The sequence below is a fragment of the Urocitellus parryii genome, chromosome 12 (genome assembly GCF_045843805.1).
Source record: "Urocitellus parryii isolate mUroPar1 chromosome 12, mUroPar1.hap1, whole genome shotgun sequence".
Taxonomy (NCBI): Eukaryota; Metazoa; Chordata; class Mammalia; order Rodentia; family Sciuridae; genus Urocitellus; species Urocitellus parryii.
Genome location: NC_135542.1, coordinates 33,436,926 through 33,458,766, shown reverse-complemented (window position 1 = coordinate 33,458,766; position 21,841 = coordinate 33,436,926). Strand labels below are relative to the sequence as shown.

General features: G+C 49.4%; 1 protein-coding gene across 1 annotated transcript in view; it reads right to left on the bottom strand.

Moving 5' to 3' along the window:
• Window positions 1–15,392: 15,392 nt before the first annotated feature.
• Window positions 15,393–21,841, bottom strand: part of Dcdc2c (doublecortin domain containing 2C) — a 65,463-nt gene continuing 59,014 nt past the window's right edge. The window contains exons 11-12 of the mRNA XM_077791733.1: window positions 15,572–15,637; window positions 15,393–15,485 (exon numbers count right to left, since the gene is read on the bottom strand). Coding sequence (XP_077647859.1) covers window positions 15,393–15,485; window positions 15,572–15,637 — 159 coding nt within the window. The remainder of the gene's footprint in view (window positions 15,486–15,571; window positions 15,638–21,841) is intronic.

The window sequence follows — 21,841 nt, the reverse complement described above, 5'->3', positions numbered from 1 at the left end:
CTCTCGGGGGCCCGGCCTGCAAGGCCCTGGACGGTCTGCTCCAGCTCAGTTTCCCGCCCTCTGAATCGATATCCGTGGCTTAGTCCTCCAGCTTTACTCTTCTGCAAAGGCTCTTTACTTTCCTTTTCTCTATTTTCACTGTAAACCACCCAAAAGCTGGCAACAGGATAGAACAGTCCTTGGATCATTGGAGAAAGGGACACGGGACATCGTGCGTTGGTCTGGTTGTCCTTCTGCACTCCTGAGTGGCAAGGGACAGCTGAGCCTCTCACAAGCGTTGCCTGTGTGGATGTGGAGTGACCGCCCCACCCCCACCCCCCGGGGGTCATGAGGCGCCTGCGGAAGCCCTGCCACAGGAGGGAGACGACTTTCGGGGTACGTGGCCCTGGGAGAGTAACCTGCCTGGTCTCTCCACTCAGATCTAGGGAGCTGATGCCACCATCAGGGACAGAGCCCAGGCTGGGAGGAAGGGAAAGGACGTGAACTACGGGGGCACGCACCTCCTCTCGCCCTGACCCCGGCCCACCCCTGCTCACTCAGGTCCCTCCTGGCCAGGTTTGCCAGTGCACGGACCTCACGCCTGCGCTGCCCACACCGCGTGCTGTTGGGTTCTAGACATTGGTACCTCCATTTTGGCTCTGGGACTCAGAACCAAAACTTATACAGCTGCCAAGAAAAAGAAACTTAAGATGCTCTGTTCCCATAACCCCGCCCTCTAAAGTCCCTACATACAGAAATCTGTTGATACCCAGCCATCTACACCCAGGGTCGATTCTAGCCTCTGCACCCAAGGTCATTTCCAGCTGGCTTTTATTTCTCTATTCAAGTGACTCTGCCTGTTGCGCCTGGCAGAGGGCAGCCTGTCTGTCTGTCATGCTCTGTCAATAACCCTTTGCTTGATCTCAGAGACATGTCCCCTGTGGATATTTGCACCAGCTACCCCAACACTGACCACTTTGTGCATCTCCCCTCCCACATAATAATTTCAGCACACACGGTACCGGGGGCTCTTCCAGGCTCCCGTGTGGCTGCAGACTGTGGGCACCCCGTGAGCTCACGACCATCCAGCCTCACCCCTTCACAGCCCGCTGCTGAACCCAATGACCCTCCCCATGATGCGCATCCCCACACAGAGCTCAGAGCCTGGCAGGCAAAGGTCAGAGCAGGCAGGCTCTGCCTGAGGGCGGGAGCAAGTGCCCTGCACACAGCGAACAGGGAGGGGTGGGAGAGAGACCAGTTACTAGTGAAAGGGGCCAGGCTGGACGAGGCCCCCCACTGTGACCCATGTCTGAGGCTGGAGGAAGGAGGAGGAGACAGAGGAGGACAGCACAGAGGACATTTAGGGCCCGGAAGCTCCTGCGTGTGAGAGGGGGATTCAAGTCATCACTCCTGTCCAGACCCACAGACGTCCCACCCCAAGCGGAAGCCGAGGGTGAAGGCCCGGCAGTGTAGGTGCACTGGTAGCAAGAGTGCCCTGCCGTGAGAGGTGTCGACAAGGGGAGGCTCTGTCTTTTGTGGGGAGGGAACTCTGTACATTCTGCTCATTCTTGCTATAAATCTGTAACAACTCTCCCCCCAAATCCAGTTTGTTACTGTAGTTGTTTTTATTATTTAATAAAAACTAAGAACAGCCTCTTTCAAACTCTTCTCTACTCACAGTCGGTGCTATTATGTAGGGACAAGCCCTCAAAGACAGAGAGGACTCCAACCATCCTCCTTCTGTCCTCAGAGGCTGGCTGGCAGGCTACAGCAAACTGCAGGGATGCCCTGTGGTGGAAGTTCTCCTGAACATCTAACCTCTGCGATTTTCTGCAACCTACTGTGCTTCTGTTTAGAAAAACTTCAAACATATATTTTATTAATTTTCATGATTCCTAGTTATAAGGAGGATTTTGAGCAAGTGAGACATCTGATACAGCTGGAGAAGTTTTACGACCATCTTTTAGCTGTCCTCACACGTCCGAACTGAGCTCACAATAGATGAGGTATATATTCTCCACTGAAAGGACACTTCCAAGGGCACTGATGGTAGCAGCTCATAAAGTGAGGCTTAAAAGACGAGCAGCACCTTGAAGGGCAGGCTCTGAGCCCTGGGGGCTGAGACACTGGTGGTGCAAACGGTGTGCAAAGGCAAGCACAGGACAAACTGTACCCTAAATAAATGGGAGCCCTTCCACCTGGACCCAGAACATCAGAGGAGGGACTCGGAAGCTATGCTCAGCACTCACGAGGCTCCATGAGCACAGCCCCGAACAGCGCCCCTGACGACATCCGACACCCTGACCAGACCTGGGAATGCAGGTGCAAAGCCAAGGGGAACTGACGACACCCACAGAGTCAGGGAGACGCAGGGGCTGTGAAGCTGGAGGAAGGAGCCATGGCCAGGAAGTGCCGGCACCTCTGGAAATGGGAAGAGGAAAGGAAGCAGGTTCCCCTGATCCCCGGACAGGGTCGCTCCCCCAGAAAGTGGATTGTACCCCTGAGGCCACGTCACACTTCCGCACTCCAGAACTGTAAGTGCCTGGCATCTCAGGCCCTGAGGTTGTGCTAACTCGTCACAGCAGCCACAGGAAGCCGACAAGACAGTGCTGCAGTCCCCTCCCTCCTACTGGAGAAGCACAGCGCCTGGATGGCATCAGCCGCTGCTCCTTCTCCAGCCCTGTGTTCAGTGCCAGGCCACAGCTCAGACGCATTCAAATAAACCGAGGAAACTGACTACCCTGGTTTATGACTGGAAGGACTGGGGCTTGGAGAAAGGAGTACTCAGGTGAAGCTCTCTTCAAACACAAGATCATTTGCCCAGAATGTAAATCAGACTTCGAAATGAGAACCGTGGACCAGGATCAGCCCCACTGCCTTGAGGGCTTTCCTCGGGTACTATAAGAATCTTATTGTTTTGTTTTGTTTTGAAACAGGGTCTCACTAAATTGCCCAGGATCCCCCTGCCTCAGCCCCTGAGTACCTGGGACTGCAGGGGTGGCCACCACACCCACCCGTTGGGAGTATGTTATAGTACATGAAGCTCTCTACCAATCAGGGAGGGCCTCAGTGAGCCGCTGGACTTCCCACCAGGAGACAGAGGGAGACACTGGCTGTGTGGTCTCCAAGCTCCCTCCTGGTCTGAGCTCCAGTCATGTTATGGTCATTCATCCTTTCTTTATCCTTATGATAAAAATGGATTGAAGTCTGCATTTGAAAGGGATGAGAACTTAATATGCTGTTGGCATTTTTTATGTGAAATATGCTGGAAAATTTCACAAAAGTGTGTGGAGAAGCAGCTGGGAATCGTTTCTGGGCCGTCCATGTTGGTGAGCTTTTTCAGCTTTACTATCTGGTGTGCCCAGTAATGGCATCAGCAGGTGTGCAGACACACTGTGAGTAACCAGGTGCAGGTGCACCCAAGCAGGAAGGCCCTCACTGGAGCGGGAGACCCACACAGGCTCCTGAGCAGCACCCACCAACACGGGCTCAGAGAACTCAAGAAGTTCCAAAGGGAGAGACAGGAATGAGCACTGCCTTACCTCTGAACAGAGTTCCTGGTGCACCTGAAGATCCCTCTCTCATTGACCATCTCGACAGCCTGGCTCTCTCAACAGCCACAACCTTCCTCAGCCAAAACTCCACGTTACTGGGATTTCTTAATTCCTTCCAGCTTTGGCTTCACCTCACGCTCTCTGCATCTCCCTTTCAGGGGCACCTTCAGAAACTCTGCCCCTGGTACAGTTTACCCAGTCTGCAAGGCTCCCTTTGAGACCTTGGTGGAAACCTCAGGTGTCCATTAACTCCCGCATTCTGCATTATCCCTGCAGGTCCAGCTCCACGGGCATAGGCCAAGTCGCTGCCAGCTTGGGCAGCAGCTCAGGCCTCTGCGGTCATGGCCGCAGGGGCCTTGTAGTGCCTGGGCAGCTCAGCATGGTGAAACGATGTCCTGCCCCAACCCCCAATGCAAGTACGGTGCTCCATGATCTCTTTTCAGAGGAACTTCCCATCTACTCCCCGAACCCGAGATGGATGCAGTCGTGCAACTTCCTGAGATGCCATCAAACCATCTTTCTACCCCAGCTGTGTAAAGTGCTTGGAGTCTCTTTAATGGCTGTAATCTCATCAACAAGAACACCTTCTTTGGCCCCATTTTTACTGACAGCAGCCAGAAAGCACAGGAGCAAGAAGAGGAGCCCCAGGGAAGATGCCTGTTCCAGGGCCGTCTCCAGTGACCCCTCCAGCCACCCCCCAGTGACCCCTCTAGCCACCACCCACTCAGTCTGTTCAAACTAGGATAGGCCAGTTAGGTCAGTTCTCACAACCCAATCGTCCCACCTCTGAATATTCCTGCATGGTCACGGGAACTTCAGGGAGACCGCCTCCTGTCCTCATATCCAACCACAACAATCACTGAGATAAGGAAAGTTGCCCCAGAAGCCCATCCTCTGAGGTCTTTGCCAAAAAAAACAGTTTTTATAAACCCAAAGGTCACTTGAGTTTATTTACCCCCAGAGACCAGAGAGAGTACATATCAAATATCTCAGCTCTGAAAGGAGGAAAGAGAGACTCAAGACTCTAGGAAAGACATATGCTCAGCAGTAAGGAAAGGAAAGAGAAAGGAGGTGTCCTGAACATGTTTTCTAGAATTGTCTTATTCTTTCTAATTCAAAGACTCTGGTTTCAAATTCAAGCAAACCCAGCAGGCCAAAGCCAGTCCCACTGCACAATCCAGATGACACTGAGCTCTTGGCTGGTGGCTGTGGTCCTCCCCGGGCAGCTTCTGTGTGGCCACAGCACAGAGAGTGGGCAGGGAAAATGAGAGGAGTCAACCCATGTGGGGCACACAGGAGCCCTGAGCATCGGGACCAGAAGAGGGTGCCTAGTTCCTCAGCCTCCTCTGCCAAGCTGGGGCCCCTGGGCCTGGCCTGAGTTGGCACTGTCACTCCACAGCAGGACCAGAGTACTGTCACATCTTTTGGATGCCAGGGGGATAAGAAGCAGAGGTTCTTGATTCTGTGGTGCTTTGTCACCTCTATCACCAAGACAAGGCTGGTAATTACTCTCCTCTGAAAAATGAGAATGATCTCCTGCAAGGTTGTACTCATGAAAATAAAGATCAAAGGAAATGTCCATAAAGGTATTTATGACCTAGGCATGTTTGAAGTGTTATTACAACAGATAGCTCGACATATGTTTCATAAAGTTAAAGCTCAATAAAAGTGTTTAGAAGGACAAAACTTTCCTATGTTCATATAAAAACAAGACCAGGGTGACTCCACATCATGTACAACCACGAGAATGGGAAGCTGCACTCCACGTATGTATGATGTGTAAAACACACTCTACCGGCATGCATGTCTAAAAAGAACAAATAAAAGAATGAATGGATGAGAAAATAAACGAAAGGTTGAAGTAGAAAAGGTAAACTGATGAATTTTCTGATGTCTATACAAGTGGCCATCAGAATAATCTTCTGCCAAGATGATGGAAGGGAACTTTCACTCTACAAATAAATAGTGGAGCTCAAAGAACAACAATAAATTATATGGAAGTTCATGGGATTTTAAAAGTAGCCAAGACGTGCAGGAAAAGGCGGAGGAAGGACAGGAAGGTGAAGACGGGTTGGGTTTTGCCTGTGTGTTTCTCTAAGGTAAAGAGCTGCCTACAGAATATCCCCAATTAAAAACCAAATAAACGGCAAGAAACAAAAGGCAGAGGGGTGGCCCCATATCTAGAATGAATCCACTTCCTCAGCCTCCCTCGTTGACACCCAGTGGATTCTTTCCTGGTCACAAGGTGGCCTTCGGGGGCCCAAATACTTAAATGTGGTGCAAATACCTGGAGGGGCGTCTTTATAAACCTCTTCTCTTGAAAACAGCAACAACAAAAGCTTCTCTAGTCATTTTGCATTTATCATGTGGAATGATACCAGGATGGTTACCAGGGAGAGTGGAAACCAAAGGCCAACTTTCCCCAGCATCCAGTGAGAAGTGTTGCTGAAAGACTGCGAAACACCAACAGGGCTGTGAAATCTTGGAATCAAAGCCCACAATAGCACACCAGAGAGCGAACGTCCTGTCAGCCTGGGCGCCTAACCTGCTCCCCCAGGCCACAGCAGAGCAGAACAGTGAAAGGCCACTCCCCGCCGAGTGCTCTCACTGCCACCAAGGACCCTGAAAGCCACCTAGCCGGGGTCCCACTGCTCCCAGATGCTGCTCCCCCGCCCCCGCCCCTGGCAGCCTTGCCTCCTGGGGCCCAGCGAGACCAAGAGCTCTGAACTTCCACCAGGCCCCCAGCAGCTCTTGACGGCTCTTTTCCTTCCAAGATCCTCTTGGGGCTCTTTCCTTCTAGATTTGACCATGTGCAGATGCCAACAGAAGCCAGCCAGTGTGCTGTGCTGGGTGACAGTGGCCCACAGGATGGGAGTGTGGGCATGCAGAGCCCCCCATGCACCCTGTGGTGGACAACCCTCTCGTGTGTCTCCTCAGAGGAAGGCTATTCAGGTCTCACACCAGGGTCCCCCCTGGGGAGAAAGGCCAGCCAGGGTGGAGCTCAAGTGGTGGCAGGTGATGGCACAGGACACCACCATCCCATAGGAGCATAACTACCACATTAAAAAAAAAAAAAAAAAGCAGAGGGGCCTCCAGTTGCTTTATTGGGAGACTAAATTCATCCAAAGAGCACAGAGATGTGGGTGAGGGTCTCCGGTATGGCATGAGCTGCCAGGCTTCCCTTCCTTACCCGTGGACGCTACCTTCGGACCTCAGAGGCCTGCCTGTGAGTTCCATTGCATCTTAATGCAGCCGTGCAGGAAACAGCCATGTGACCAGGCAGGAGGCCTCCTCTCTCTATGCCTCTCTCTCCTCATCCATAAAATGTCCAACTTACATAATAAAACCACAAACAGGGGATGCCTCCAAAGGTTTTTACACTCTGCAAAGCACTTTCCAAAGCAGGACATTACCCAATACCAGGTCATCTTCCTGCTCCTTGTGGCTGACAATGCACCAGAAAGTCTCACACGTGAAAACTCTCTGTAAACTTATTTTTAAACTACAAATGAAAAAAAAAAATCATGATTATCCATAAATGCAAAAAATCTACGAAAAGCAATTAAAGCAATTAAAATTTGGAGATATTGTTATGGTTTTACAGAGGACAGAGGGGTGGTTGGGCAGGAAGTAAAATCTTTTCTCTATGGAGCTTTCTCTGCATATTTAACTGTAATTCAAGAGATAAATTTAACCTGTCGCATACTAGCTGTTAATGGCAATATTTTACATGTACCCTCATCTGCAGCTGAATCACGACAGAATGCATGCATTTCCATTCCTTCAACATCTTTTCTTAAAAGACACTCTGGAACTGTCTCCCTGAAACAGAAACCAGCAGTGTTAGCAGACAATAATTTATTCTCTCCAGACCTTAAACAAGAGACCTCAGGATCAGGCCGTTTGGCTACAACTGGGACCTGCGACAGTGAGGGTGAGTCACTCAAGGATGACTGCCACAAGATGGCAGCCAGTACTGGGAGGTCACCCACCTCCTGCCCACAGCAAGTCCAGCCCTCTTCTGACCTGGCCTGGGCATCCCACCCAAGACACAGGAAGCCCTGGGCACTGCTCTCTAGGCAAGCTCCAGCAGTCTGGCAGTAGTAGGCAAGCTGACCCAAGTCTGTTGGAATCATCCTGGCGCTCAACACCCCAGCCAGAGACCAGGACCTGGGCACCCTGCTCACACTGATTCCCGTGGCTCACTCCACATTCTCCACCAACAAGCTGCTCTCCCAAACATGTTCCATATCAAAATCACCTTCTCCAACTTGGAATGTAAAAAACTAAAGAGAATCACTCCCACCCTAACAATTAAAATGCCAGAAAAATCTAAAAAATTATAACTTTGAACCCATCAAAGAGCTGAGGTCGCAGAGCAAGCAAGTAGCCTGCAGGCAGAGTCCTCCCAGGAGAGGCAGGATTGGAGCCTGCTCCCCAAGGCCAGGCCTGAGAGGACAGCAACACTACCAAGAAGAGCAGAAGGCTCCTGCTGAGAGCCTGGGGGATGGGTATGAGGGAAAGCCAGGACTGTGGGATCTGCAGATGCAAGGGGGTCTGCATCACCCTCCCCCACGCGTGCTCACAGGAGAGGCTGGCCGGGACAGGAGGTCAGAGAAAGCCCCCAGGGTGCAAGCCTGAGGACAGGAACTCTGGGCCCGGGCCAGCTCTCCCTCTGGCAACAAAGCTCAAAGCTGCTAAAAGGAGGACAGCAAAGCCTGGAGAAGACCCCCTGTGGGCAGAGAAGGGAGTGGAGCCAAGTCCCCGTGGGGCAGGGGAAGAGATGGTGGTGGGTGGGCAGGAGAGAGACTGGGGCAGAGGTGGAAGAGGATGTGAGCACCTCTCCCAGGAGCAGCCCCAGCTCGCTCACAACCAGATAACAAACCCAAGCTGGTGGCACCTGGAGGGTAACCATGGCAACACCAGTACTCAACTAAACTCCAGTCCAGAGCGATTTCAACCCCTTAAAGACCTCGCAGAGGAGGAGGCGCCATGTGTCAGGGCGTACATGCAGCTGCTCATTTCCTATGGTGAGGGCTCAAATCCAGCCTGCCGTCCACTTCTGAGCACAGTGTTCTGGACCACAAGCCCTCCCACCCATGGACGTCTTTGTCCACTTTTCAATACCACAGGACTGAGAGGGCAAGAGCACCAGTGTGGCCAAAACTCAGTGTTCACCTCCTGGCACGGTACAGAAAAAGATTGACAAGCCGAGGGTTTCGCTTTTAACCAAACTTTCTCAGACACATTAAAGAAAAAACAGGGAAAAGCGCCCACCTTAAGTGGGTCTTAAGCAATCAGTGGGACCAGATGCAGACACAGCCACGGGTTGGAGCCATCCAACAGGGAACTGAACAACTCTGACAAACGCCTCCACAGAGGAGCCAGCAAACTGCAGCCCAGGGATCGAACGTGGCCCCCTCTCCTGACTCTGCGCTGGCTTTGCTGGTACATGCGTGGTCACCTTCTCCCTACAGCAGCAGAGTCGGCAGTGAAACCAGACCCCGTGAACTGCAGAACAGATATTCACTATCAACCCTTTAGGGAAAGTTTGCCAGGCCCTGCTTTGGTGAGAGGTGAACATTTTGCCTTAACAAGTGAGAAATTTCACTGAAGAGAATAAACTAGAAGAAAAATCAAGCAGAAAAGCTAGAAACTTTTAAAATGGCAACAGAGAATTAGGTTTACCATTAAAATCAACAAAATCAAGGAGAAAAAAATTAATGAACCCGCAGGTAGGCCAACAGAGTTTTACCCAACTGGAAGGACAGAGGAAAGAGGGCGGGCAGAGCGCCAGGGAGCCATGGAACAGCTCAGATGGCTGAACGCACCTGCAGGCGGAGCCCCGATGGATGATGGAATGAGGGTCAGAGATAATGGCTGAGAAACTATGAAAGTGTCAAACCTCCAATCCAAGAGTCTCCAACAACACCAAGAAGGATAAATAGAAACACGAGAAAGGAAATGATGAGAATAAAGAAGAGAAAGAGAAAATCTGAGAAGACCTAGACACAGAGTATTTGAATTGTTGAAAACCAAACAGAAAAGCCTAAAGGGAGCCAGAGAGAAAAAAAAACTAAAAATAACTTACAGAGAAACAAACAAGAATTATAGAAGGGGTCTCACTTGAAACAACAAAAATCAGAAGTCAGTGGAAAGATCTTTATATATCTGAGAGGGAAAAAAAATCCATCAACAAGGAATTCCGGATCCTGCAAAAATATCTCATAAGTGAAGAACTCAGCAACACAGCCCCAAAATACTCAAAGTGAAAATGGACAGAATCGAGAGGAAAACTAGACAATTCCACAATGGCAGTGGGAGACTTGATACCCCTCTTTTAATAAAAGATATGACAACCAGACAGTCAACAGATAGGGGAAAACAATTCAGCACACCACCAGGCAAAGGCGCCCGAGGAACACTCTGGGGGGAAACAGGCGGTTCGTACTCCTTCCGCGTGCACCCAGAGCGTCATTCAGACAGCCAGAAGATTAGGCTGCAACAAACCGAGAAGGACTGAAGTCACACAGCGCGCATTCTCTGACTTTCACACTTTAGGTGAATGAAAACAACATGTCTCAGGTGCAGCTACATACAGCAGACCGTGAAGGGATTTCATAGCTTTCAAAGCTATACTAAAAAGAAAGAAAGATTGCAAATTAGTAACCAAATTTCTATCTTGAGAAACTACCAAAAAAAAAAAAGAGCAAATCAAACCCAAATAAAACAGGAGAAAAAATAAACAGTGGAAAAATAAAATTAAAAATTAAAAAAATGGAGAAAAATCAGCAAAACTTAAAATTAGCTATTTGAAAATATCAGGAAAGTCACAAACCTTTAGCAACACTGATCAAGAAAAAAGTCAAATTAATAAAAACAAAAATGTACAGGGGATATAACTACAGACCTCACAGGAATAAAGTGGGTTATATAATAATATAGCAAACATTTTGCCAACAAATTAAACTACATAAAATAAAGAAATTCCTAAAAAGACACAAATAATTGAAAGTGTTTCACAAAAAAAATTTTTGAAATATTAAGACTGTAACAAGAGACTTGAGAAATCAAAATTCTCCAAAAGATAAAAATCTAAGCCTAAATGTGTTCACAGGTGAACTCTACCAACACATAAATTAACACATAAATTAACACATGTTAATCTTAACATGCAATGAGCTACTCTACAGCCAAAAAACCAGTAAAGTACTGTTGCATGCTGAACATGCATGAACCTTGACAACCTCACCAAAACCTCAGAAATACCAGGTTTCAAGGTTCAGGCAAATATACATTAGCAATTCACACTTAGAAATTTTGAGATACCAAGAATAATAGCTCCTAAAACAAAATATTTACACATAAGTCTGACAAAAACATGCAAGATCAGTATGCTAAATACTATAAAACATTGATTTAAAAATCAAATATTTAAATAAATAAACCTTATTTGTAATAAATCATATGCAATATCATTAACATGTAGATTCTATGCAAATTGATCTCTGGATTGTTGTAGTGCCAACCAATCCCAGCAGGTTCCTACTGAAATTGAAAGGAAAGTCTAATACTTATTTGGAAAGGCAAAAGAGCCAGAAAATCCCAAAACAATGTTGAAAAGGAAGAACCAGGTGCCTCACACCATGACTGCAGTCATCAATAAGCTTGCTGTTGGTGAAAGGAAAGACCCACCGATCGGTGGGACAGAACAGAGGAGAGGATGCCAGCTACTCAGATAGGGCTAACAATGGTGAAAACATGCACAATGTTTTAGGCAGAAAGGAGAGTCTTCCACAAATGGTACAGGAGTGATGAGACATCCCTGTGAAACACAGATAATTCCGACACTGGACCACAAATAAAAATTAACTCAAAATAGGTCCTGGACACAAATGTAAAACACAAAACAATCATTTTTCTAGAATAAATCAAGAGAGCTCGCTGAGACTTTGCATTAAGTGTGGAATTCAGATATGGTATGGAAAGAAAATGAACTCTGAAAGACAAAATCGATGAATTAAACTTCCAAATTTAAACTTCTGTTCTTCAAAACACAATGTTAAGAGAATGATAAGCCATGCATTTGGGAGAAAAAAATTGTGAAAGATATATCTAACAAAGCATTTGTACCTAGAATTCACACAGAGTTCTCAAAAGTCAGTCACAAGAAACCACACAAGAATAAAAGCAAAGGTAAAAGGTATGAACAGACCTGTCCTCAGAGGACAAAGGAGCCAGGAAAGGTCTCCCCTGCTGGTCACGAGGGACATGCAAACAGAACTCTGGGCTACGGAATCAAAACAATCACTAAATTTCTTCCCTGGCCACACAAACTGGGGCAAGACTGGTGCTACTGAGACCTTCGCCCACCACGGGTGGGAGCAGGAGTCACAGCTGCTCAGGAAAAGCCTGCCGCTTCCTTACCAAGGAAAACACACGCATGCCTGGTGACCAGCGGGCCCCCAGGTACTGACCAGCCTCAGCAAGAATCTTTTCAAACTTGCCCAAAGCTGGACCCAGAAGTCCTTCCACTGGAGGCTGAATAAGCAAGCTGTGGGACCTCCAGATCGCAACCGTCCTCAACAGCGTGAAGGAATGGGCCACCAGTGCCATGGCAGGACGGCACATGTGAGTGGCACATGTGTCGTGGGGAGTGAAGGGAGGTGGCCTCAGGTGGCACACACTGCAGAACCCCAGCTGTGGGGCTTCCTGGAGGTAGAAAAGCTCTGCAGGACAGCAGACAGACAGCAGCCATCAGATGGGGGGATGACCACAGAGGGCCATTAGTGGGCAGCTGTGGATGTCCCCTACCCTGACTGTGCAGGCAGTGACATGACTGTTCCCAGAGCCTCTGGAACGGTGCTCTGGAAGGGGTGCACTTCACTGTCCTAATTCATAGCCTAATTTTAAGAAAGAGATAAGTGGCCCAAGAGGAGACTAACAGCACGAAGTGTGCGTGGGATGAGGCCTCCCGCAGCTGGGAAGTGAACAGAATGATGACAATGATTGAAAGCTGCCGCGAGGGTCCTCGATGACCACCAAAGGTGGGCAGCAGCAGCACAAGAACAGTCCACTGTGGACAGACTGAGGGCACCTCCCCAGCCCAGCCCTGGCAGCTAGAGGGCACAGCCTCCTGCTCTGGGCAGCAGGTGACTACCAGGAGCCACTGAGCGCCTAAAATTATAAAGGGGACATTGGCGACAGAGCTACAGAAAGGCTGACTCCCAAAATCTGATGAGGAAGCCTGACCAGCCCCCTCCCTCAGCACCCAACATTTGCCTAACTCCTCAAGTTGCAGGGTCCGCAAATCATACCTCAGTAGTGGTGCTGAAGAAAACAGTGCCAGATCATCAGCTCTGGAGGGGACCCATGGGCTGCTTGTGGCGTTAGCAAGGGGCCTATGTGAAATGCCAACCTCGGCCATCTCTAGGAGCCCACAGCTCCTGGGGCTCTAGAGAAGATCCATTATCTAAAAACCTCAATGCCAGGGACAGTACTTGCCCTGACAAAGCTGAGGCATCCGAGCCTGGTGGACAGGAAAGCCCAAGCAAGCTCAGCTCTGCTCCCTGCCCACGTCAGATCAGGAGCCACATGCTGGAAAGTGAGGGTCGCGGCTGGGAGCACACCTGCAGCAAGAGCCCCAGAGAAGACAGTCCAGAGAACAGCAAGGTGCACACCGCACAGCGGCTAGAGCCATTCTGCAGAGAGCCACCACCAGCAGCCTCAACCCCGCGGAAACATCACGGCAACACAGCAGAGACTCCCTGGGGCCACATGGCAACAGACTGACCACAAGCAAGCTTTTAAAAAGAAGAAATTGGGATTGACCACAGAGACCTCATATACCTGGAATATTCACTTTTATGAAAGCCAGCACAGCAAAGGAAAGGCTTAAGAGCATGAAGAGAGAGCCTGTGGAACAAGAGAAAATCTTTGCAGTTGCTCCTCTAACAGGGGATTAACATCCAGAATACAGAGAGAACTCACAAAACTAAATTCCAAAAAACAAATAACATGTATGATTTTGTCAAAATGAATGCAATTACTATGTATAATTGTGATGCTTTAATGAAAAAAATATTTTAAAAAAGGATCAAAGCCAAGAAAACAAAATCAGGAAGCAAGATAATGGGCCTACATGGAGTGGAATAAGAGACGTTTCATCAATGTGCTAGGCAGAGGGAGAATACGGAAAACGGAGCTCCTTCTGGAAATAGAGACATTTCGGCGACAAGGCCTGAACACTCCGATCTTGATCCGGCCTTTAAACACCTGTTTCCTGGAATCGTCAAACAGCAACCAAACACTAGTGGTCTTTTCACCACCTGCTCTCTTCCCAGGGTTCTGCCAGGCAATGTTGTGGGCCACCCAGGAACTGCACAGTGTGGTCTTTGTCCCCAGGGATTCCCAGTCATGCTGAGAGACAAATCAACGAGTTTGAAATGCATACCAAACGAGACGGAACGTCCTGCCCGCTCAATCATGTCAACGTGGACGTGGACAGTCTTGCAGGACTTGAGGCCCTACCAAACAGGGAGTGGCAGACATGGCTTCTCAGAAGTCAGGCTCGGTGGGACAATAAAGGGTTTGAACAGAGCAATGTCACAATTAACTGAGAGGCTGAAGTGGCATTTGGAAACAAAAGTGGGACAGTTAACAGGTCAACAGTGAAGGACGCACCCCCACTAGCCGGACGGAAGTGTAGTCAGAACCGTGTGCAGCAGGAGCTGGTCAGGACAGAGCCCTGAGAAGGGCGGGGCTTGGAGCAAGCGGCCTGCGGGAGAGGGACCTAGGGGATGAGCAGCTGGGAGAAGGGGTGCTGCAGGGAGGAGCCCGCATGGCTCCGGAGGGGAGAGGGGTGGAGGCTCAGCACATGGAGCCGGGACTGCAGGGCTCCTAACAGTCATGAGCTCAGACTGTAGACACTACATGCCACCAAGGGTCCCCAGGAATCAGAGGTTTCATCACAGATGGGGTAAAATGGCATTTGGAAGCACAAGTGGGATGAGGGAGGGTGGTCAGGCGGCTGGACCTGCCTCTGGAGTCTGCAGGAGAGAGGCCCGTAGGGAAAACAGAGCCACGGTGGCTGCTGGAAGTGGGGCCAGGGCACAGCACCAACAGGCTGGGATGGGAGCCAAGAGTGCCTCCCACGGAGTGCAGCAGGTTGGTGACGAGAGACTGATAGCTGGTGTCAAAAAAAATCCAGAGAATTCCAGGGTAGATGAAGACATGCTCACTGAACTTAACTACTGAGGGCAGAGGGCGGAGAGAGGGCAGCCCCAGAGCACTGGGCAGAGCCATCCCAAGGGCATGATGGCCAACAGAGAGGAGGCCAGATGCTGGACATGATGGCCAGCACTCAGCCTGACGTGAACAGTGGCCGCAGGGAACCTTCCATGGAGCGGTCACCAAGCAAGCAGCAGTGACTACTCTAGGTTGCTAAGAGTGGAAGTGAGGTCAATTCCTTTCCACTCACTGGAGAGAAGGAAAGCTCCAGGAGAGGATTAACAGTGACAGCAGCGGTGCAGGCAGGCGGTGTGGGCTCACGTGCCCCAAGGCAGAGGAGCAGATACGCGGTAGAGAAGGACAGGGGAGGGTAATCAGTGCTCTGGTCTGAATGCCGTGTCCCCAAAAGTCATGTTGGAGCCTCTCCCTCAAGATGATGATTTTAGGAGACACAACTTTTAGGAGGTGACTAGGTCACAAGGGTAGAGGTCTGTGATGGGACCACACAAAGGGGGCCCCAAGAGCTCCCAGGCCCCTGCCTCATGCCAGCGTGAAGGTGCCGTTTATCTGCCAGGACACCCTAACCAGACACCACCTCTGCCAGAGCCCTGACCGCAGACTTCCCGGCCTTCAGACCTGGGAGCAGGCCTGCTGCTTAGGAGCTACCCCATCCACGGTGTTCTGCTGCAGCAGCCTGAGCAGGCGCAGACAGGGTGCCTCTTCCTCTGGGCATGAAGACGCAGCCTGACTGGCACTTGGAGCCTGAGTCACACTCCACGTCTGGAGGGGTGCATTTACAGGTGCAGTACCTGGTTTCCATCCTGGAGCAGCCAGTGAACACCACCTTCATCGGCTTCCAGAGACATGGGGGTTGGCTAAAGGGAGTGGGAGATTGCAGTTGGCCTGGGAACAGGCAGGAAGTGTCTGTCCTGGCATGTAAGACTCAGAGCTAGGTACGACCGCGTCCCTCTAAAGAAGCAAAGAAGCACCTGAGCAAGTCAAGGGCTTGAGGAAGACCAAGCGTGACTTCATGACACAGGACCACACCGTCCCCGTCTGCAGGAACACACCACCTCCGTCTACAGGACCACACTGCCTCCCATCTACAGGACCACACCGCCTCCGTCTGCAGGACCACACTGCCTCCCATCTACAGGACCACACCGCCTCCGTCTGCAGGAACACTGCCTCCGTCTGCACGACCACACTACTCCATCTGCAGGACCACACTGCCTCCATCTGCACGACCACACTACCTCCATCTGCAGGAACACTGCCTCCCATCTACAGGACCATACTGCCTCCGTCTGCAGAACCTGGTGCTGAAGGAGAAACAATCTTCCTTTGGACTTGACTGCAAAGAGTATACACACCAAGACATGAAGAGCAAGACGTTCAGGGATGCAGATAGGAAAACCCAGTCGCTCATGCAGGCCCTTCCAGGGAGGGTCTGTGAGTGCTACATCCTGACTGAAGGCTAGGCCAGTGTCCTAGGAGCCCAGAGGGTGACAGGGAGCAGTGGACCCTGCAGCAGTACATCCAGGGTCCTGGTGACCCAGGAGCTCTGAAGGAGGCAGACACACAAAAGAGGGAGGGAAGCAGCACAGCCTCAGGAGGAGGGAGAGAGCCCCCAGCAGCAGCCAAGTGACAAAGGGACAGGGAGCCTGTAAGCTCCAACCAGCTCCCACTGGACCAGGAGCCACTCAGGCCAAGACTGAGGAGAAGCAGCCTGCAGCTTTCCAGGGACTCTAGCCTTTACAGCCTAAGCACACAGACACAGCTGCGGGCCTCCCACTGCCGTAGTACAGCTTTAGAGATCTTTTCTTCATATTTTCTAATTCTTAAACATCTAATATTTTGATTTCCATCAAATAATAATAGCTGATGATCGTCAAGTTCTGCCTGATGCCAAGCTCTGTTCATGAATCATCTCCTTCACTCTCCACAACAGCCCCGTGGGATCCTATCACCCACACAGTGGACATGAGAGAAATCCAAGGCTTGGGACAGGGCACAGAGCCCAGCCCTTTGCCTCTCTCTGCAGTAACTCTGATCAGGACCTGTTGCTCCAGCATGTGGACAGGTGCCAAGGAACTCCTACTTAACCCAGAAATTACCTGAGACTCTTGCTAAAAATGAACCGTCTCAGGCTATGAAGGCATTAACTATCACCACCAACCTCAGCTAACCCACCGCCCCTCCAAAAGGTGGGCGGGGGAATCCCTGGGAGTTTGCAGACCATCCAGGGGGTCAGCAAGGTCACCTGTGTCCTTAATAAAGCTGTGACTTGCTGGCCACTTTCCCAATGTGGCATCTGCACTGATGCAGCAAACTCACTGGGAAACCCTGCTGGGGCTGAGGACAAAGGAGGGCCAGGCTGCTCTGGCCACCACTGGATTCCTCACTCCAAGGTACTCACAATTTTAGGAAAATGTCAATGTCACTTAAAAGGGCATTTGATGACTTGATGGAGAAATAAAAATTAATACTCTTATTACACATCAGTATCTAGTCCATGCCCTCTTCCTGTTCTGTGTATGGAAACAGGAAGCACAGGAGGTACTTCTGCTACACTTCAGAGCAGCACAGTGCAGGCGTGCGATCACTCAATAGCACAGACAGCAGACCCTGGGTTCATGAACAGCACTCTACTGACAGCAAAGTAACAACCTAGATTATTCACTATTGGCCACTGCACTGACCCTTTCTTGAACAAAATGAAGCTATAATGTCACTGAAAGCAACTGACTACATTTGGACCCAGTAATGAAATTTGAGCATTCAAAACAAATTAGAATTTATAAAACAAGCCCATGATTTGACAGCTTCCCAAAGCTAAGAGCCTTTTCTGAAGGCACTGGTAGAAATAGCAATGTATGTGACTTTGTAAGAGTTGTATAGTTAAATATGTTAACATTTGCAGAACTAAGGAACCAATTTTTTCCAAGTGATTGATGGTGCACCATGGTGCAAAATTACACATGCTAAAAATGTGCTCCAAGTACAAGTTGCAACAATGGGTTTCAACTTAACAAAGAATTGAAGTTCACAGACATGGTTTCTGATTCACATGGCAACTAACCTTTAAGAAAATATCACTTGTCAAGTTTTGGTGTAGTAACAAAGAATGAAAACAGTTATGTCTGAAGAAGCCATTTAAATACACTTCTCTTTTCCAAATACAGATTCATGGGAGGCTGGATTCCCTCAGCTATTGTAACCAAAGTAGCACACAGCAAAAATCTGGTGCAGAGGAGACATGAGAGCCAGCTGCCTTCAGTTAGGCCAAAGATTGCACCAAAGGGAAAATACTACTGTCTGGAAAACAGAATCCTTCTTCACAAAAACTATGTTATTCATAGTAACATGTAACTGACTTATTGTAGTTATTTCTAAGTGAATCAATAAATAAATCTTGTTAAATTTCCTTATTTCAATCCCTAATATGGTAACTACTGATGTGATCACATAAACACAGGCTCTCTGGGGTCCCCAGTGGTGTACATAAGCATAAAGGAGTCCTGATAGGGATCTGGGGACCATTGCTCTGAAGGGTTTGATCACCAAAATGTGACACCGAGAACAATGGCATTCATCTCACAGGCTGCCAATGTCAATGACACAGTGATGCGTTTCAAGGAGGGGTCAATGGCCCTGCACATAGTTCACAAAAGGGGTCAGGGGAGGGGTCAGGCGCTGGCTCTTGTCTTCTGATTGCACGTCAAACCTCCAAGACCTAAATGCAATGCAGCTATAACGTCCAAGCTCACCATTTGCAGGAAAAATCTCTAAACTGTGTTATGTCCTTTCTTTGGGGAAAAGAAAATCATCAGCTTTGCCTACTTAGATGATCTTTTTATTGTTTTAATTATTAAAATATGATTTTGATTTTTAATTGCATATTCCCATACATCCCAAAAAGAACGAAAGCACTGCATTTAAAATATGCTCTGGACCCCTTTTACACAGCCCAGCCCCCTCCCCACACCCACCACCAGTCTGCACAGCCTCTGGCTGAGGAACAGCAACATGTAGTCCAGATGGTGGGTTCCACATCTGGCTGCATCTTACTGCATCTGAACCTGGCACTGGACCTGGTCCACCTGAGCATGCACTGAGCACAGAGGACACTCTCCCTGGAGACCTGGAATTGGCTTACAAATGTTTCTATTATAATAGAAAAGTGACTGAAATTTTAAAATTACAGCAATGAGCTCAACCAGGAGATGGCTCCACTTCCTGTCAGTTATCTGAGAGAACTGAAGGTACCCCTTTCCAGGGTGCTTCTAAATGTAAGACCCCAGAGACCCCACATGTCCACTGCCCTGCAGGCAAGGAAGCGGCCACCTGTGTGTCCAGCTCATCCATAAGCTGCAGGTGCATGGAGTGTGTGGCACTGCGTGGCCAGCAGTGACACTGAGCGTGTGACAGGTATGTGGCCAGCAGTGACACAGAGCATGTGATGGGTATGTGGCCAGTGACATGGAACATGGGGCATCTGAGTGGCCCACAGAGACAACCATGTTGAGAGAAAGTTGCCAGGCTTCAAGAACACAAGGAAATAAGGGACGTTTAGGAACATTTTTCACTGGCCCCAAATGTACCTATTGTTGGGGAAGCTCATATGCAATCCCTGCCTGCAATATTTACCAATTTGTCAAATGTATTCTTGAATCAAGAATCTATTATAACTTTTTTAAAAGCCTGTCTTTTAAAACTGATTCCGATTTACAAGCAAAAATGTAAACTTTCTTTATATAATGCAGGGCCAATGATCCCTCGCCTTCAAACACGGGTGCAGACAGCCCTGAAGATGACCCAGGGAGAAGCAACACCTGGCAGATGGATGCTCTGGGCATGCCCTGCTCTCCACTGCCTCTCCTCCCCTCTCTCTCAGGGAGGAACTGCTGGCTCACGAAGCACCGTCTGTCAAGGCCAAGCACCTGAACCTTCCAGCATCTTCCCTCCCCTGGACCTTCCAGCATCTTCCCTCCCCTGGACCTTCCAGCACCTTCCCTCCCCTGAACCTTCCAGCACCTTCCCTCCCCTGGACCTTCCAGCACCTTCCCTACCCTGGACTTTCCAGCACCTTCCCTCCCCTGGACCTTCCAGCACTTTCCCCACCCTGAACCTTCTAGCACCTTCCGCACTCTGGACCTTCCAGCACCTTCCCTCCCCTGGACCTTCCAGCACCTTCCCTCCCCATGCTTCTGTTTTCTTGCCTCTAAAACACTCATGGAAGAAAGTGCTCTTTTCCTCCAAAATACCACTGTCCATTTTATGCATCAAAGGAATGAATTTCCCTAAGAGCCCCTACGCAGAGATCAGTGCAGGCAGCCAATAAAGAGTTCTCACTAAGCCTTCCCAGAAATGCAAAGAGGAAGTATTACTTTTGGTGTCCAAAACTGTCTATGATCATCTCGTAGTTACACAAGGCTGAACTCAAGGTTGTCTGGTGCCTTTCAGAAACAACACACATGCCAAGCATATTCTCCGATGAAACCAAGTCATAGGTTTTAAAATCACCGATGGCATCTCTGCAACACACGTGGGAAACCAAATAAATACAAATAACATGCTTTCCTTTTGTAACTACAGTGGTTTGTGCACCCCTCACTCTGAGGTCAGCAGAAGTGTGATAAAATGACCCCTCATCGACAGGAATGGACAGTGACAGCCAAGGGCCAGGGCAGGCTCTGGGCTCAGAGGGGACCAGCAAGCTGAGCTCAGGTGAGCCACTTCTGCTTTTCTCTGGGACCCACTCCTGCTGCTCAGGCATGAGCTGTACCAACTACCTTGATCTCCTCTCACCCCATGGGAGGGACCTAGGCTGACACTTCTAATTGAGAGTTTTTCCACAGCAAAATCCCACTGATGTTTTACATCCCAGAAAATGGCCTGAAGTAAAGACTTTTATTCTGCTTTTTAAAAAATCACTTTTCTGTAACAGATACTATCCTGGATGACTGCCCAGTGGAACATGAATGTCCAAATAAAGGCTACTGAGAGCTGGACACCCACTAGAGCATCTGCTTCATCTCACCTCCTGTCCCTCTCACAGCCTCAGGGTGGATGGACAAACGGGAACACGGCTGAGAGACCAGCAGCAAGGTGTCGTGGCTGCCGCCTCTTCTGCCTCTGCCAGAGCCAACAGCTTAGGGGAAGAGGGTCTTCTGGGTGGAGGGTGGCAGAGCCCCTGGCCTTGCCCCAGGCCTCAAACAGGTGCAGGGCTGGGAAAGCACCAAGATCATCAGGCACCCCTGATGCTGGGAGGGGACCTGGGTGCACTTTGGGACAGGAAGGAGACTGAGAATCCGCATCCCAGCCCAGTCAGCAGGTGTGGGAACATCCTGCGTGGAGGCGGTGCTCACTGGCCCTCCAGGCCTCTTCCACTGCTTGCCTAGACTAGGCTGGAGCCGGCCACCCCTCCTTCCTACTCGGCTGCTCTGAGCCATCCACTCAGTACCTCGGGTCCTATTAAAAGTGAGCCTGACATGGAAGGCACTGCAGATGTGCTGGAGGGGGGCACGTTTTCCACTTGAAGGTGAAGCTCTCTCCTTTACTTGAATCTAAATGGATTGCCTATGTATAGAGAAATACAACGTTCATTTTCCTGGAACCGTGTAATTCCCTAAACATTGCACTACTTAATATTCAATCCACCATGATCCCACTTAGCATTATTGATGACTAACACTTAGCTTTTGAGACTCCAGTGTTGAACAATATCGAACCTCTCTCTTAGGAAAACAATAAAATACTTAACTGCGGTGACAGGGTAGTATCAAGATAATAAAGAGGAAAAAATTGTAAAGAGAGTGGGCAGGCAATGAATTTTAAAAATCAATTAAAGAATCAATGCTATTTTCATTTTGTCACAAAAATCCTGAGTCAGAGACAAAGCTAGATCAAAAGCACCCTGGCTTTATTGGCATCTCTAGCAAGGGTAATTAACGAAGCCCTGTGCTGATTGACTGATAAAGCAAGCCACAGGACTAGGTCGCTGTTACGGACTCACGTTCGCCTTTATTTCAGTGAGATGCATACAGGGTGTTTCCATCAACAGCTGCAGGCGAAGG